Below are 18061 nucleotides of genomic sequence, written 5' to 3'. Positions count from 1 at the left end.
TCACATCATTATTACCAAATTCACCCATCATGAACTCTCCATCAACCTCGACTCAGAAATAAGTGGTCAGCCAGGGTCTGAGAACTAGGCTTGAGGTTACTGATTGATATGTCACAGGTGGAGTGACACATAGCTGACAGACAGACGCGTGAACAGGACAGTCAGATCAATCCCACAGGTAGGTGGAGTGACGCCACAATGGTACAGAGAGATTGGCCCCAATAAAGCACACAGGGCCAGAGGGGTGCACGCTTTCCAAAACACATCATAAAGTCAGATGCCACACAAAGTTAGGAACACAGAGCCAATCATAACACAACACACACAGTACACGCAGCGATCACGCGCCCTCATGCTGGAAATCTCGACACGTTACCCACTGGCCCACATTGTGTCCACGCAGGAAACAGACTTTACAAGATTTTTACCTTGTTGTGCCTTTACCACGCATTTTATATCACACATATTTTTAGCACATACATGCCTTTACAACACATGCCTTTACCACACATTTAAGGTAAGTTGGGGGAGTGTATATGAAAACAATGCGTAGTAATGACATTCATTGTAAAAGCATATTCATGGGAAAAATATGCGTGGTAAAAAATGTGTGGTAAAGGCATACAATTTATTTACCTGCACTGTACCATTGTTACACCTGTGCACGCAAGGCCGAGGCCCACCTGCATTTGTTATCAGGTGACCGATTTATGATTCCAAAGACAAGATCAACATTCTTTACCAAAAAGGATCAACGAAAACAATTTATGATACACAAAGAAATGTCTTAAAACCTTGTTCAGACCGATTGTACTTTGAGTCAGTCCTTAGACCCGCTTCTGTAACTGTACTCCTGGCTGCAGCGTTTTATTATCCAACTGTTCCTGTTTTGCCAAACACCTCTTGTCTTTCATTTTTTCAAGGTAAATTTCAAGGTAAATTCATATTAGAGTAACAATAGAGTGATACAATGCATCGCCCGCCAAATGGCGGTGGATTAGATAGGAGTGCATACTATTAAATGCTGTCTACCCTAGTGAGGTGTAAAGGGTCTCTTTTATGTTTATAAGTACGTGAAAGGAAAACATAACACGGATAATGGTGCTTTAAACCATTTCAGGCTCTGCTATTGCAACACACTGAAGTGCCTCACTAAAAGCAGTTAAACAACACAATACCTTGTGCTAACGGGTCTTCGTAGGTCACTTTCGATTCATATGGCTTCCCATTTAATATATCATAGACCTGAAATGGTTGAAAAAAAAAGTGCCATCAGCGCAAACCATGGGTAGGATCAACAACACATGTTAGCAGTGCTACCTTCTTTACATTAGATTCCATGTGACATACATCAAGCATAGACAGGAGAATGTGACCAACAGCACAGATGGGTCAAAGGGGATCACGGTGTGGCTCTGGGCAGACCATAACAAAATGAGTCCCAAAAGACAGAAACCAATCTGAGGTGGCTAGTGGTCATCCCAAATGAGGAAGACATGGCTTCAGGTGAAATGTTCCTACTAGAGCAGGTCAATGGGGATTTGCAAATGGCTGATCTCTGTCAATTGTGGCATAATGGCCAAAAAGATAATGGACTGGAATGCAGCTCTGAGTAATTACCAGTGGCGGAGATTAATTCAAGTATTCCACCCATCATCTTTTTGATTTTGTGTTTGGGCAGTATAGTAAGTTTGATGGGCCACCTGTTGAGACCTTAAACAGAAGCCAAAGAGTCCCTGAGCCCTGAAAATAGGGGGAAAGTTAGTAGATGTTGAAGTTCAGAGCCAACATGTATCTGCCTGACCGATGACATTTTGAGCAGGGTGTATAATTATTTAAAACAAGCTGCTTGAGAGGACATTGCAAAAACGTCTAAACATTTTTATTTAATGTATGTATTCATAAAGAGTGGCCTAAATAAAGCAGTAACAGAATGCTGCCCATGTAATACAAATCACATTACATCGCAACAGAAGGTAAGGGAAAGACAGAACGACATATGGAGCAACAACAGTGAACTGATGGAAACAATAAGAATTTATGAAAACCTCATACAGTTGAATAATATTAATATTTGATTTGGTCAAAAACAATAGTCAAAGCACATCACATAATGCAAAGTGCAATGTAATGAAGGATAACATAAAAACAAAAAATGCAGGCACAAAACATTGCTCTCCTTTAGCAAATTCTTAGATTAGCATAAGTAGATACTTAAGGTTACTTAGGGACCTTAGTGCAGCGGAAAATATGTTAATAAGGTAGAATTTTGTGGTACCAAGTTTAGTGTAACTGATCGGTTAGAGTGTGTGGTTAATGGCCATGCAATACGCTCTTAACACCTTCAAATGTGTTGGGTTGTGGCCATTCACAAACATTCTGCATAGTGTTACCATCCTGGGAAACACGCTTGACAATAATGCACAGAACGAATAGGAGAGGATAATAAGTACTCATGCGATTTTTACGATTATCATACATCTCCATACACAGTTCTTCAAAATGGACTTGAATCAGGTCCATCATTATTGACCCATACGACATAGCACGCTCACCTCGTCATTGGCGGCCATGTCAAGGGGCGTTGTTCCAGGAACTATACCTTCATCTTTATGATTTTCTTCCTGGGTGACTTCCGGGTCATACAGAGGTTCATAGTTTTCAATTAGAGGGTCAGCTCCTAGTAAACAACAAAACAAAAACTTGATTCTAAAATTGGTGCCACTGGTAAAATGTATTTTACTACACTACCAGCAATATAACTGTTCAGTACATGGGAGTATGGTATAAATAGATAGCTTAGAATTTGTACAGCAAAATATTATCCAACTTAGGTCCAGGAGATGAAGAAGACTGAGGCTTTAAGCCAAATTTTCACGATGCAACGGAAGAGTCGGGGGTATCTCTAGAGTTTCCATATCAATTCACACCTTCTCCCCAGACATCTGATAATCCAAAGATCCCGAATGTATGCTTAAAGGTGGAACCCAAACAGAAGAAGTAGAACAGATTTCCTTAAACATAGGACCACTAAGAGTCATAGAGCTCAGGTGCCTCAGACAAAAGACTATGTGCCATATTAGTCTCTAGGTTCTAAACTCTAATATTAAACACACTTGGGGAATTCAGTAAGGTAAACAAAAAATAAGTCATAGAACTTGACAATAGATTTAGTCTAAAAGCACATTAAGTTGCCTAGCAAATATTGGAATTCTGTAACTGATTTTAGCTGTGATCACCTGCAAAAGGTAGCTGCTATTATTGCCGTAAATTACGCATTCAATTTTGGAAGACATCAAGAGACTGACTACTTTCCTTGCAGGAGAGACCAATCATTAGTTTCCCTAAACTAACCGCCTAATTGTTGAAAGTGTCATATGCCCACTGCGCATCCATCAAAAGCTGGAGACCTCTAGTTTAGTTAAAGAGAACAGTATCCTGAGCGTGCATGACTTATGATAGTGACTTCTGTGCATGTTGTGATATATTTTATTTGACAATGAAAAGGAGATACTTTGTATCCGGGGAGTCGAGAGTGCAGATGTTTCTTCCATGTTGGAAGGAGGATGGTGTGGGCTTCCGAAAACAAAAATACTGTACCATCTTCATGAGCATTCAGAGAATCCTTGTGGTTGGAGGCCACCTATACTCCTAAAAGATTTACCAAGCCAAGAAGTATTGCTATAAGGACACTTGACTTCCTCAATTTCTGAATTCGTTCTTCAATAAACAGATTCTACATATGGTTGGAGCCATGTTCTCCTGCATCACACTAGCGCTCAAGTTCAGTCATGTACTGAAGAGTACACACTTTTGATAGACAAGCAGCCCTCAGGTGAGCTATATATGTTATTAGGGGTACTGGAAACTGGAATTGGTGAGCTTGCCCCATGTAGGCTGCTTTGGATTAAAAGCTAGAAACAGAATATTTGTTTACTCTATTTATTGCCCAGAAAAGGGAATTTCTAACAGAAAAGGTGTACATTGAAATCCAATGCTGATCGAGTTTCCAGGGAGCGTGCAAGAGCACAGAAAAAGACTGGGGTCGCTGAGGACTGCATATGGTAGTTGACAAGAAAAAAAAACTATCAGTATTATTATTAAAAAGAATGGCTGTGGAGATGGAAATGCAGGTAGATTTTGAAATCTGTTAGGGCAACTGAGGGGACAGGATATTTAAAATGTCAGGGGCTTAGTAGGTGGAACAAGACAATACACAAGGGAGTATAGGCATAGATAGGAAGTGGTTAACAGAGACTAGCTATTTAGTAGTAAAATATTGAGGGAAGGCTCCTGTGAGGAAGGTCGGGAATATGCCATATATTGCCTAGTACACCAGCGAGAGGGGGTCAATTAGAGTCCCACTGGTGGTAGATAATCAACTCACTTGATGATGGTGATGAGAGGTGATTTGAGGATGAATTTTTGAGGAGTCTCACACGCAGTTTGTTGCAATAATGAAGCATGCTCATTACAAGTGAGTTGCATTGACAGTATGGACTGGGAAGTGAGGGCAGATCTTTTTAAGATTTGGGAGAGGTGGTCTGGCAGCTGTAGTTATGGTAAGGATGAACGACTCAACTTGATTCTTTGCATCAAATAGAACTTTGAGGTCCTTGGTGGAAAAAAAAAACTAGGGTAAAGGTGTCAGAAGGGAAACGTTCTTCTGAGGTGCTGGGAGGGAAGCCCAGAAATAGCAATATAGAATCTCTGTTTTGAAGGATTTCAGCTGCCTTCTAGTGGTGGATGGCTGCTAAGCAGTTACTGATTTGGTAGGCATTTGGGGTTAGTAAGAAAGGCCTCTTGGAGAGTGCCATGGGGTTTGCTTGGACCTCACTTCACAGTGCGATCAATTGTAAGGTCAGGAGAGCATCAGAGGTAAACTTCAGGCTTAGCCCGGAAGGCATGATCTTTCCACTGATTGTCAAAGTCCATGGTCTGGCAGGCTTGTCCAGTAGGAAAGGCTCACTAGTCTTTGCCATACATAGGGAGAAGTGTAATGACTTCTAGTATATGTCAATCAAAGTACTGGGACTTTAGAGAAGGATGGATTCCAGAGTTGCATCCACCAGCGCAAACAATTCTTTAGGCAGTGGAGTGGTTAAGCTCCAATCACTTTAAACATAACTGGAGTACATAGGCCCCAGCGAAAAGGGAAAGATAGGATTAACTCTCCTTAAAGCTAATGGTGTAAGCTAAATGCAGAGTGTTGTTAAAGTAACAGGCGTAATCTATCAAATAGAATAAGCCTGCTGATTGCAAACGTTAAAGAGGTCCTGAAGAAATAAATGGCATGAGTGTGACCTCACACATGTTATGCAAAGTTATCCCTGATCCAGTTGAAATAAAGGACTAAAGTCTGGCTACATCAGAGAGCTGGGAAGGGTAGGCCAGAGTGCGGTTGTGACGTTGAGTTTCAAAATTTAAACTGTACAAGAGTCCTGAAAATTATGCAATGTTAATCTTAAGGCAAATGGAACATACTTTATATATTGATAAAAAATGGTTAAAGCTGTTACTAAAGTTCAATTCAACAATGCTGAAGGCTGCTCCACTCCAAACCCCCCCCACCATACCTGCGGCCTTGAGTAAGGCTGTCAGTCTGGTCGAACCTCTTCCCGCTGCAATGTGGAGCGGAGTCGTCCCATCGTACGTTGTGCTGTCCACAAAGGCATCACCCTGCCAGGAGTCACATTGGTCCAACAGCATTAATTAGCAAAGGTGATAATAAAAAATAAAAAAAAACTTGAAAAAACATACATCACTAATAAAAAAAATAAAAGCCCAAATACTATAAAAACAAGTAACAGACGTGTCCATTAAAATAACTGAAAACCACACCCACCAATTGAAAAACAACACCTCATAAATGCCTGTGAAACAGTGCCATATTGTTTTTAAGGAAAGAATGCTGTAGCTAAAATCATTTAGAAATGAACAAAAAGGTTAAAAAAAATATCATAGGAAGAGAAACCATTTAACTGTTTTTGTCAAATGGTGGTGCCCAAGTGTCGAAAAACCTATAAAAGTGGAACATTGCTTAAATACACTAGTATTGGTGATCCCCAATGCCTCGTACCAACAGCTCCTACGTTTGCAAACAGCACTGTAGTTATTTACAGGTTTTGGCACACAATGTATTTTTATTATCAATGCTTTCCAGTATATTTACCAACGCATTCAAGGACATTATTTTACAGATATGTAAAAGAATAATTTATAAATACGTTTCATGCTGAAAAGCATGATGTTGCATCCAATGACAAATACTTTTGCACCTTCATAAGTATAAACGTTTGGTGCAATTCTAGGGAGGAGCTCCGAGGGTCTTTCAATTTTAAAAAAAATGTGCCAGAATGTGTCTGAGGCCTCCCAAGAACTACACAATTAATACACTTTGGTATATAGAAGACATTACTAGTATTTGATTATTACAATACATTGTTACAAAAAAGCTAAAGAATGCAAAACTACAAAAATCCACATCATCAACCAATCTGTCACGAATATTAGTTACACCTAGTTATTTACCCATGTGAATTTGAGTCTACTACACAAAGAGCCATTAGACCAGTTTTACTATACATAGAAATTCACCCAGGGCCAGGAAGGGCAGGGTATTGTGCACAACAAAGATCTTTCTTTAAAGTCTCCCTAATTCAAAGGCTAAAATAGGTGTAAGTACTGGACCTCTGACACCATATATTCAGAACCATTTTGGACCGAGGACGCTCGGTCAGGAAGAAGAGCTGTTGTGCTGCCAGGAGGGACTACCACTTTGCTGTTTGCTTTGGTGTGTTGGCCTGCTGCTTCTTGTCTGGGAGTGAGAGTACTAGACTTTACACTCTGCATCCTGCTTTCTAAAGGTTCTCCAAGGGCTTGACTGAGGTTGCCTCCTGCTGCTGAAGTCTCAGGGACATCAAAGACTTCACCTGCATCTTGTAACCAGCACCTGGGCTCCTCTGCTGTGGGTCCTGACCTGCCAAGTGGTGCCAATCCAAGTCCCTTGGAGGTGAATTTGTAGCTGCAAACCAAGAAATTCGACGCTGAGCATCAGTTGGAACCATCGCAGTTTGTGAAATCGACGCATTGCCACTGCATGCGCCGAAGCTGTGGACACTGCTCGATCAGGTGTGCAACGCTACAATCTCGATTTCAATGTAGCGCTGACTTTGCCACAGCGCCTCCGAATAACCGCAGCCGCGTGAGTCTCAACACTGCACCACCGATGTCCATAGTGACCCGTCCAGACTCCACCAAATCCCTGACCCTGCGTGACTCCCTATTGACGCAGCGCTCTGGTCTCAGTGGTTTGAATTCAACTCTGAGGAACCGATGCTCCGCGATCTCAACATTAACACCGCCTCAATGCCACATAGCCTTCTGGAACTGAAGCGCGACCACATGCCCCCAGTTGCAGCTATAGACTTCTAAGCACAGCATTTTTGATTTAATCTTAACAAATTAATATCCTGACTTGTGTTTGTTGTATATACATTTCCTCTTCAGTTTAGCCTGACTGCTCTATGCCAAGCTACTAGAGGGTGAGAACAGGTAAACGTTTAGTGTGTACTACACTTAGCCTAACTAGAGTGTGGGTGCCTCCTTGGACAGGGTGTATACCTATGCCAACTAGAGACCCCATTTCTAACAGTAACAAGGAATAGTGAATAAACACCTGCAACACACCACAGATAAACAGCAGTTTCAGGCTTTTCAATTCAGAGACTGGGTGAGATGGCATTGAATTGAAATGACAGTCAGGTTTTACAATGCTTATACTATGGAACGGGCACGAGGACACTGGGACATAGCACATTTTTCACAGAAAAGATGCATCAGAAGAGACTTCATCAGGTATTTACTATTTTGAGGGATATACAGCTTAAAGTGTCTGAGCCAGTAGCACAGAGCTGATCTGCTCTTAATGTAATATTTTCTGACTTAACTAGTATGTTTCCAGCACAGGAAACACTCAGACTTGGGGTAAGATATAGTACTATTGAACTGGTCGCAAAAACTGTTTGCAATATGCAACCAGTTTTTTCGTGACCGGAGTGAATTTTGAGAACCAACTAATGTCCTAAAAGGTCAATTTGTAAAATTCTGAACTTGAGCGAGTCTCAATCAAATCTACTTCTAATATTCATCAGGTAGGTTACAAATTGCGAGCCTCTCTGATTTTACACAATCACAGGGATTGGGGCCTGCATGGGTCTCAGACGACAATGTCTGTGATTGTGCTTCAATAAAGAAAACATTTTATTTTTTAATGCAGCCTGTTTCCTTAGAGGAGCTGCTTTTAAAAAAAAGTTTTCTTTTTTTTCCAAACTGCCAGTGAGAGCTGGCATTGTCCTCTAGTGCACGCCCACTTCCGCTAAAACTTTGGCAAAAATTCCCAAAGGTGATGATGTCCAAATAGGACCCCTCCCCCATTGCAATTATGTCACTGCTGAAACTTTGGAGCAAGTAACGTTTTGGAATTATTGTAGCAAACCATTGATACATTGGATACAGACTGCTAATTGGAAGAGACAACCACAACACCCCTACCATACACCAAATTGGTATTCAATCACAATCACATTTTAGGATCTGGTAAAACATAACTGACTTCTAAAATGGAATTTGTACAATGGGAAATCCATTTGTGGGGTTGAAAACTCACATTCTGAATATTTGTGAATGGAAAAAATGGATAGTACATCTGGCACTAAGTCCCTGAGCAGGTGCCCTATATGACCTTTGGGATTTGTTCATCTGCAGAGCATTTGACAGTGCTGGAATGAAATGGGATTCAACCCAAATTGATACTCATTTTAATTGTGGTGGCTACTGTGTTCAGGCCATTGCATGACTAAAGGGAGATAGCAGCTGATTACGTAGTTGTTGGGTTCAGGCTATTTTATATGCACCCAAGTCAGAGAGGTAACTCACTGACCCTTCCAAGTGAATCTAGGATTTCTGCCATGACACAGACACCTCACTTTTCCCAGAGTGTGAGATCTTTTTAATACCTAATTGGCTGAAAGACTCCATAATATTTTGAGATGATATGGCCTGCCTCTCATTGCCATAGACCCACGGCCCCTGACATTATGGGATTCTTGTTACCTAGAGGCCAAACTGAACTAAAGCAAGATGAAAGTGCTGCACTGGTTCTGAGGTGCCGGCTAGTTCCCTCAGAACTCTTGCTGGGATACCACTACACTACTGCACGGACTTTAGCAGCTCTGTGATTGAGGCACAACCCAGAAGGTTTGAGAGTGGATGGTATCACTTTTTTGAACACCGGTGGACCCCAGGTACTGTTAGGCCATTCACATTTGATTTTTATTACCAGCAGAGCGATTGACTAGCTGGGTCCTGATGAATGCCTCAGAACCCCTCCCGGGGTCGACGACTGACAGAAACATGCTGACCACACAAAGTAGGTATATTTGTTGTTGAAATCCCCTATTCCTCCCATACTTATAATCCCATCCCAGAGGGCATTTGAATAAAGTCAGTCCAGCTCTTCTGGAGAGAGTTATATTCCTTATCTTGTTTTTGTTTCACACTCTGCACCTCACTCCCTGCCAACATCTTCTCATCATTCTAAACACCACAGCAACTCCACATTGGGGAGTTGTAGTCCACACCAGGTACCTTGCGGTCCTGGTGTGAGGAAGGAACCCAAAGACAAAGCATGTCACCTTTGGGTGAGTGAGGGTTTAAGAAGCGATCTTCCCTAGAGACATTTAAACTTACATGCTGCCCTTTCTCAATTTTTAGACACCAAATACACTTTTTTGTGACTTTTATGTTATGTTGGGAGCAGTATGTGTCTGGCTGGGCATCTCCCTTTTGGATCCTTTATGTGAATGTAGTGGTTCCCTCTGCTGCCACTGTAAAAAGATAGATGCTGGCCCTCTGAGCGAGGAGCATGTGTTTACATTTGCCTTCCAGAAGTAACTGCGCCTAGCCTGAGGAAAAATGTATACCAGGGATACATATGGCTGTTCCCCCATGCACAGAACCAGACTTGAAGGACTGTGTAGGTTTTGTTGCTGTAAAGTGGCACCCCTGTGTTTTTAGGGCCTGCCATATTTCTCAAGAAACAAGAGCACCTGTGAGGATCACTGCCCAAAGCAAGGAGTGAGCACTGCCAATACTTGTGTGGCTGTTTAACCTAAGCCCAAATAAGAGTGCAACTCTTATTCAACAACTGCCAATAGAGAGGAAGGTGCAATTGCTTGTGTCTCCTGTCATAAGCATGAAAGAAGTGCTCAACAACTTTCAGGGCAAACTGCTGTGATGTGCACCGTGCCCAAGGAAATCTTCCCTCACAGTGAACCTATTGTTTCTCTGTTCCATGTGCTTACTGACTGTAATGCTGGAATCCTATCAGTGTCACTTGAGTGGTTTCTGGAAGACGACCCATCTGACCACAAATGCATCATAGTCAACTGCTTTGCTGCACTTACATATTTGTGCTTTCAGAGCTTCTGTGTACCCAATCATTTTGGACTGCAGTTGTCTATGTGCCCAAGGGATCAAGGCACATAATCTTGCAGCACACAGCTTTTAGCATTGCCCTCTAGTGACTTACACCAGAAATCTTATAATGGCTGTGGCTATCACCAGCAACAACGTACATTTGCACGATCTCTTGAACGAACAGTGAAACTCAAACAGCTCCAGAGAACCTTCTGGACTCTTCCTCTGTAGAAGAGGCACCACACATGCACGGCAACACCAGAACACATTCCTCATACACATAAAATAGTTTAAATACAGGCATAGTCTCCACAGATCCCTGGAAGATTGTATGTCAGCATTCATGCTTTCTACCCCACACAAACCCTTCAAGAGTAAACCTTGAATGCTTGCCTTTGCAAAATTCCTATGATCAAAGCCTAAAAAGAAGATACTTCACATTCAACATGCTTGCAGTAGGATTATCCAGATGCTAAACTTCCATAAACCCAGGAGAACTTGCCTAACAACTGATAATTAATATGAAAGTAGCAATTTAGTGTTCAGGATTTTTTATTTAATAAGAAAACTGTGCTTACTGAAAAGGCATTTATATTTATTGTATTTAATTATTCACTGAAAAAACAAAGGTTACAGGGATGTTATTGTTAGGCTCAGATTTCACTCGTACGAAAGCAGTGAAATTAAGCAGTTATCTGAGATAACTATAACGTACGCCTCCGCAATGCACTGCTTTTGACCTCTCATATTACATCACTCATTATGTGGTTAGTAACATCGCTGATGACATCATCCACAGAACCGATGACATCATCCACAGAACCAATCACACACCCACTGACACACCCACTTCCACACTGCACATTTGCAGAGTAGTGGAGAAAGGGGGTGGGCCTCGGCGACTTCTTATCACTCCCGCTGTGTGAGACTTACTCCTGGCTAGAACCCCTCCATCCGCGGGTGCCCTACCCCCACAGCATGCAGCTTTTCCTATAGAAAGGGGTCCTAACTATAAATGCCCTGTTAGCACCTAATGTTCATGAAAAGAAAGTTAATCCATCTCAGCTCCTTCTTAGAAGGTTTTGGGGTGATTGGTCAAGTAACAGGCCGAGAAAAAGGAAAGGGTCCAAAAAACGCAATTTTCATAAGGTTTTTTGAACAGCGCTACCACCGGAAAAGCTGAATGGAATAGGCCTTGTGTGCTTTTTGTGCTTTTTGTGATTTGGTGTAAATCAGTTCAGTAGTAATTGAGAGATGAAGGTTTAAAATGTATAGATATCTGGACGGTTGGGTATGCAATAGTACCAGCGGGCTTGCAACTTAAAATAATAGATCGATCTGATTCGCTTTTTTTCCCATTGGGTGCTATGACCCCACAGGAGCGAGAGGCTCCTGTGAGATCCGTGGGAGCATGATCTTGGATTGACTGGCCGCAACATGAGGTGAAATGTTGCAGCTGCCATTACAGCACACAGGGATTTGGCCTACATCTTCTGAAAATTGAAAAACAAAAAGTATAAAAATGTAGAGCCATCTGTGATGGGGTTTGGTGCAGGCCCTGGCTCTTCCAGGCTCTGCAGTCAAACACATGCAGTGCACGACCAGAAGCTGTGCACAGCGGTGGGGTTGGTATAATTACATTGGCGAATAAAATATTACTTTATAATAAAAACAAACCATCTTGCTAGTGGTAACCACCTACAAATTTCTCAGGTAGGATCACTCCTGTAGAGAAACTGATTCCCACTACAATAGTTCCATGAGTCTCAAGTGTAAGGCACAGCCCTTAAGAACTATTTGGATCCTCATCTGAGAGCATTAGCCAGCCTTTCTGCCATCAAGAAAAACATAAAACAGCAATGTTTAGGGATGATTTCTTTGTTTGACCTTCTCTACCTAAATTTGTAAGAAAAACATACGCTCATGTATCAGACATCTCAGTTTTTCACCAGGAAACAAATGATTAGAGAAGATTGTCTAGGTGCCCTTGGTTGAATGATGAGGCAGTTCATGGAGGGCATGTGTGGTACCATCTTGAACTTTTCAGACTTTTTAATATGGTTATTATGCTCTTTCTCTGGGAAGCTGAGAGCTCTGGTCTATTTAGACAGCCTCATCGCTTAGAGGCACATTTTGTCTAAGCTCACAAAATACCACCAGTCCTGTCAGCCTTCAGATGGTGTGTTATAAGGTACTTTAATCAGCGATTTTCATTGAGACTAAACAATATGTTGTGATCTTTAGTGAGCCTTTGACAGTGACAGAAAGACGTATGTTTCCCAAGGTTACCTAGTTCTACTGAAGACCTGTTATGACTATACAAGTGTATTATAAATAAGGCTCCCGGTTTTCCATTTAAACTATTTTTTGCATATAAATACAGACAGCATTTTTTTTTCTGTATTTATAAAAAGGAAATGGAAAAATGTCAATAAATATGTTTACCTTTCCTGCAGCCTGAGAGGAGAAGACGAGACTGTCCAAGTGCAGGACGGGGAGAGAGCTTATCAAATGTCAGCTGAGTCCATAACAAAGGTCGACATTAAGGGGCCATCAGGCCTCCTTTTGCTTGAGTGTCCTGGCTGGGAGCTATGGGGGGTAGGGGCTGGGGAGGAGGAAGAAGCAAACCTAAAAGCAAATGAGGGAAAACAAATGTCCACCGCTTATCACTTCAGAGGAACCTAAGAGAGGCCTGCTTTTGAAAATGTGTTCAGTCCCTCGAGCCTAGAGATATGCACACACTGTAGGAATGTTAGATGTGTTGGTCTGTACCAGTATTTACACAAATAAGTTAAATTCCACTATTGTGTTTTATTTCTTTAATAACGCTATAGCCCTACTCATCGTAAAGCAAGGTGTCAGAGTGCTTTACATCATACATTGACAATTAATCATATGTGTGTAAATCAATGTATATGATGTGTTGCATAAGACAGTTGGGGTTAAATTAGAAGGACTGCAATTTATTAACTGCAAGTAACAAAAGGATCTCTTTGTTTACCCATCTACATAAATCTATTTAAACCTATAATAACCAATCGCGCATTGCCTATTGAAATAAATGTAGAAAAATACTAGCTGCATCTTCTGTTTTTTTTGCGACAAAATAAAATGTGGTTAGATACAGATAAAATGATCAAAAAAGAAATATTGATAAATAAAGACGGAAATGTAAAATAAAAAAAAATACCATAAAACCGGGAGCCTTAATTATAAACTCGAACTGAGGTTTCAAAAAACATTCAAAGAATGCATTAGTTCCAGAAATGAATTCCAAAAATGTTAATCTATTCTTGGCTCTCTCCTTGGTGGCACGTTTCTAAAAACAACATAGTACATAGATTTTGTTTGGGAAAAAAATGGCGCTCACCTCAAGCAGAAGGCAGCCCGCCAAGGAGATGTTCTCTTGCTCCACAGCTAGGTGCAGCGGTGTTCGCCCCGACTTCTGCTCTGGAGCATTGATGTCTGCTCGAGCTGCAATCATCAGCCTGAGGCAGGGCATGCTGTTGGCCATCATCGCCAAGTGAACACCATTCAATCCTTCAAACAAAGAAAGACACATTCACTCGAAGGGCAGACATGCAAAAGTGTGGTAATCACTGGCACCATATCTAATGGCAGTTTGTCATCGCTCCAATGTCGAAAGTAGAAGTGGGAAATGTACAGACAAAAGGCTAAACGCGACTTGAAGCTTTAAGTTTCACCTCGATGCACAAATAAATTCATTTACGAGTGGCGGTTCCTAGGAATTATGTGAATTTGCACTCAAACTTTACCACAGAGAACTTTCCACCAGGATATCTAGTGAGCGATCTGGGTAATCTCCAATAGTTGTAGATTCCCCGGATCACGCCTGGAATTCTTTAAGTATTCTATGAAAGTCAACATTTTACTTCAAACAAAGGCATATGCCTAGGTGAGTAAATGTTCGATTTGCATACAGGGTGCTTTGTAAATCGGTCTCACGGTGTTTATTTGTGATCGTGTCATATTTGCCACATGACCTAGTTAGGCCTATGCTTCTGAAGAAGGGGAAGAGCCAATGTTTAGAAGCAAAGGATTGCATCTTGTAGACCATATGGAGAATTCTTGCTGTTCTTCTTGCATACACATTTTGACAAACTTTCTTGTCACATCATTGTTGCCTACTAGGGCAATTATTCAGCCTTAGATACAATACTTGATTCCCTGTGTTCTCCAGCCTTATCAGGGTGCTTGGAAACTCCTATGTAGACATCAACACCAAACTCTTCTCTGGCTACACATCCACAAATATCCACTGCCAGTCAGCTTTGCCCAACTGAGGTCACTAGAGCTCATCCTCAGCTGACCTGTTTCTCACACTACCCACCCTCCATCTGTCTATCCCACCTCTGACAGGCATATTGGAAGAAATCAGACGTAATGAGGTCCTGGCACATATTTATTAGTGTGATGTACAAGCAGGCTAAATGTAAAAAGGTTTGAGTTACTCTGCAAAAAACTACAACTGACCTTATAAAAAGATGAATTACAACTAAGATTAATTAGAACTGCACACCAGCTTCGTTTCACGGTGTCTGCCATGTTTATGCAGCGCACAGGGAAGCGCTGCAGCGTGGAAGAAAGGACCGGAAGAGCCAAAGAGAGAGGAGGAGGGGTAAATGGTCAGGAAAAGGGAATCAGGAGGACTTGAAAGGGGCAGGGTGGAAGGGCAAATGCAGCAAGAACGGAAGAGGTGCACAAGAAAGGGAAACAGAAGCTGGATACTCAGAAACAAAGCTGAACTGGGGGCTACCATGGCAGAAAAACGAAGGATGATGAATAAAACTGTAGGGAGAGATATGTACTTAGAGGGACTAGATAAGGGAAATAGAGTAAGCTGGCAAACACAACAAGATGATGGATGGAGTACTGAAACTTTTCAACTGCTCACCCCCAGTCACAGATCTGGGTTTACTCCATCATTCTTTTGCTCACTATGCCACCCCAGTTTGGACCCAGCCATATGCAAATCAGTCTTGACCCTGTGCCTCATGGGAACAGTCCAGCCCGAACTGCCAGGCCAGGTCCTCCCTGGACCGGAAACAAGCATCCTGGGACCAGTTACAGGCCATCACCCCTCATCAGCCAGGCTAGCTCATTCCCAGTGGCATAGTGAGCACACATGACAGGGCATACCCTTGGCCACTTAGGGTGAACATAGCAAACACAATAAGATGATAAACGAAGCATGCTGGATTCCTTCTCTTCTTCGTTACTATTTCACGAATGTGCCTGGGATACTTTTCCTACAGCTGCCTTAAGAGAGAAGCGAGTGCACTATCCATGTTATAGTCACTGGATTCGCTATTTCAGAGACAAACAGAACTGTTTAGTCCAGCCACGGGAGACCCTAATCTGTAGGTAAATATATTGTGTGACAGTGGCGAAGTGGTTTGAGGGGTCTGCAGTGGCAGGTGTATCATGGTTGCTTAAGGCTCATGGGTGTTGGAGATACAGAGGGCCCTGGGATGTCTTTGTACTTTTTTTAACTGGGGTCTATGGTATGTTGCATTTACTCAGTAACCATAAAACAGAACGACTTCATTGTACCAGGACACGACATTCACCTCAAGATGCTGCTTTACCTCAGCAGGTCTGTCGAAATTCCTCCAGCTGTGCCATGTAGTAGGGGCATGCACTCGCTGGCTAGCGGCACTACTGTGGCCCACCTGAACAACACTGCTTCTTTTCTGGTCTTGGAGGATTTGCCACTTCAACTGCAGGAGGACCCAGCAAGCACCAGAAGAATGCTGGTAATCTGTGTGCTCACAATGGGCCAGTTAAAGAAGAAAAGGAAGAGTGCCAATACTATGAGGAAGTCCTGGGTGAAATTTAAACCACCAACAGGAAATGTCGATGAGAGAGAAAAACAGAAAAGTGGTGGATGAGTGGGCTCACAGAAGGGAATTCACCCTGATCTAATTTAGAAAGACTGAAACAACTGCGGGTAGTTCGGATCGAAATAAAGATAACAAAAAGAGAAGAACGGGGTTAAGGGTCAGAGTTGGGAGATAAAAGCAGTACATAAGTCATGAAGTAGTTGAACATGAAAAAAAGGCCTCAACCCCACTGAGTCTTAGACAACTGACTCGAATTCTTAGAAATCCTACGTCACGATGCTGAAATTGATCAGCAAAAGGAAAGACTACCTGTACTGTAAATCCTAATTAAATGAGGCTATCAAGCATTTCCCCTCTTTTCTGTTTACTGTTACAGCAAGGCATGCAACTTTTTAACCGTTATTGATTTGGACAGTTGTTTGAAGAAATCGAAGAACCCAAAAACTGACACGTTTTCATAAAAAATCTGCAACATAGAAAAATAAAAATAGATCACAAAGAAAGTATACGCAGAGGAGCAGGAAATACAAAGTGACGAACATTTATTGGCATAAAAGGCCACATACCATCCCCATTGGGAAGGTCGATGATCTTGGCTATGTTCTTGTGTTTGAGAAGGATTTCCAAGATGTCTGCCTTTCCTTCTTTGGCAGCAAGATGTAACGCCGAGTTCCCATGGCGATCGAGGAGGGCAATATCAGCGCCAGCCGAGACTAGATTCTCCACTATGTCAGCCTGGTTAGTTAGGACTGCCAGATGCAGGGGAGTCTAAAAAAACCATAAAACATCGGATAGTCGCATGCCACAACAGTATAAATACAGGAAATTACGACGCCAAAAAAGAAACGTTTGCAGCTGAAAACAACTATATTTCCACAGACATACAATCAGACATACAATCCAAACAATTACATAGGCCTTGACTTAGATCTTGGCTGACGTGTTACTCTATCACATCGCTGGCGGATATCCCGTCCGCTGAAATATAAATCCCATAGGATATTATGGAATTTATATTTTGGCGGACGCGATATCCGTCACTGTTGTGACGGAGTAACCCGTCTGACGAGATCTAAATGAGGCTTATAATCTACAGAATGTTGCTTTTGGTTCTCTTTACATGGCAGATGGTGAAAGGGTACTTTGCTCTGGCAAATGGCTTGAGGGCAGGGGTCTAAGTCTTATGCCACCCTGAGATATTCTACACCTTCCTTCACTGACCTTTCCACCAGCCCAGGTGGCTAACTACCCCTCTTCGCTTCTTAAGCCTTTTTATGGGATATGGTTGGGGCGTCTGGGCCTCCACCTACATTACTAAGAAATGGAGTAACTGCTCAATGCTCACAATTAGTCCTTCCAGTCACGGCATAGGGCTGAATCCACCCTTTCTACCACTCCTCCACACAACTCTTCTAGCCCCTTCACGTAGAGAAAGTCAGAACCCCCACATGAGGTGTGGGAGAAGAGGCCCAATGCACAGTCCAGAAAGCACCAGATGTTTGTGCTTCTGATCCTCGATAGGGTTAAAGAGAGACTACTAGCATGGCATGTGGCAGGAAGCCAGGGATGCATAACAGGTAAACCCAAGGGTGCTCAATCACTACTTCCTGCATTGGGGCAAACCAACAACCTGTTGGCCACACACGCAAACACAAAGGGGCATATGTTTGAACAAACCATTTTGCGAGTTCTTAATAGCGATTTTTAGCGAATCGCTA

The 18061-nt window shown here is 42.2% G+C and overlaps 1 protein-coding gene across 4 annotated transcripts in view; it reads right to left on the bottom strand.

Moving 5' to 3' along the window:
• The window catches only part of NFKB1 (nuclear factor kappa B subunit 1), a 272410-nt gene that overhangs the window by 20057 nt on the left and 234292 nt on the right, over positions 1-18061 (bottom strand). For all 4 annotated transcript variants that reach the window (XM_085636087.1, XM_085636099.1, XM_085636094.1 and 1 more), the window contains 5 exons: positions 16910-17111; positions 13850-14019; positions 5577-5679; positions 2556-2680; positions 1179-1245 (listed from right to left, as the gene is read on the bottom strand). In XM_085636087.1, the coding sequence (XP_085492213.1) occupies positions 1179-1245; positions 2556-2680; positions 5577-5679; positions 13850-14019; positions 16910-17111 (667 nt within the window). The remainder of the gene's footprint in view (positions 1-1178; positions 1246-2555; positions 2681-5576; positions 5680-13849; positions 14020-16909; positions 17112-18061) is intronic.

The sequence above is a fragment of the Triturus cristatus genome, chromosome 2_1 (genome assembly GCF_964204655.1).
Source record: "Triturus cristatus chromosome 2_1, aTriCri1.1, whole genome shotgun sequence".
NCBI lineage: Eukaryota > Metazoa > Chordata > Amphibia > Caudata > Salamandridae > Triturus > Triturus cristatus.
Note: the sequence above shows the minus strand (reverse complement) of the source record. Positions and strands in the feature narration are given on the sequence as shown.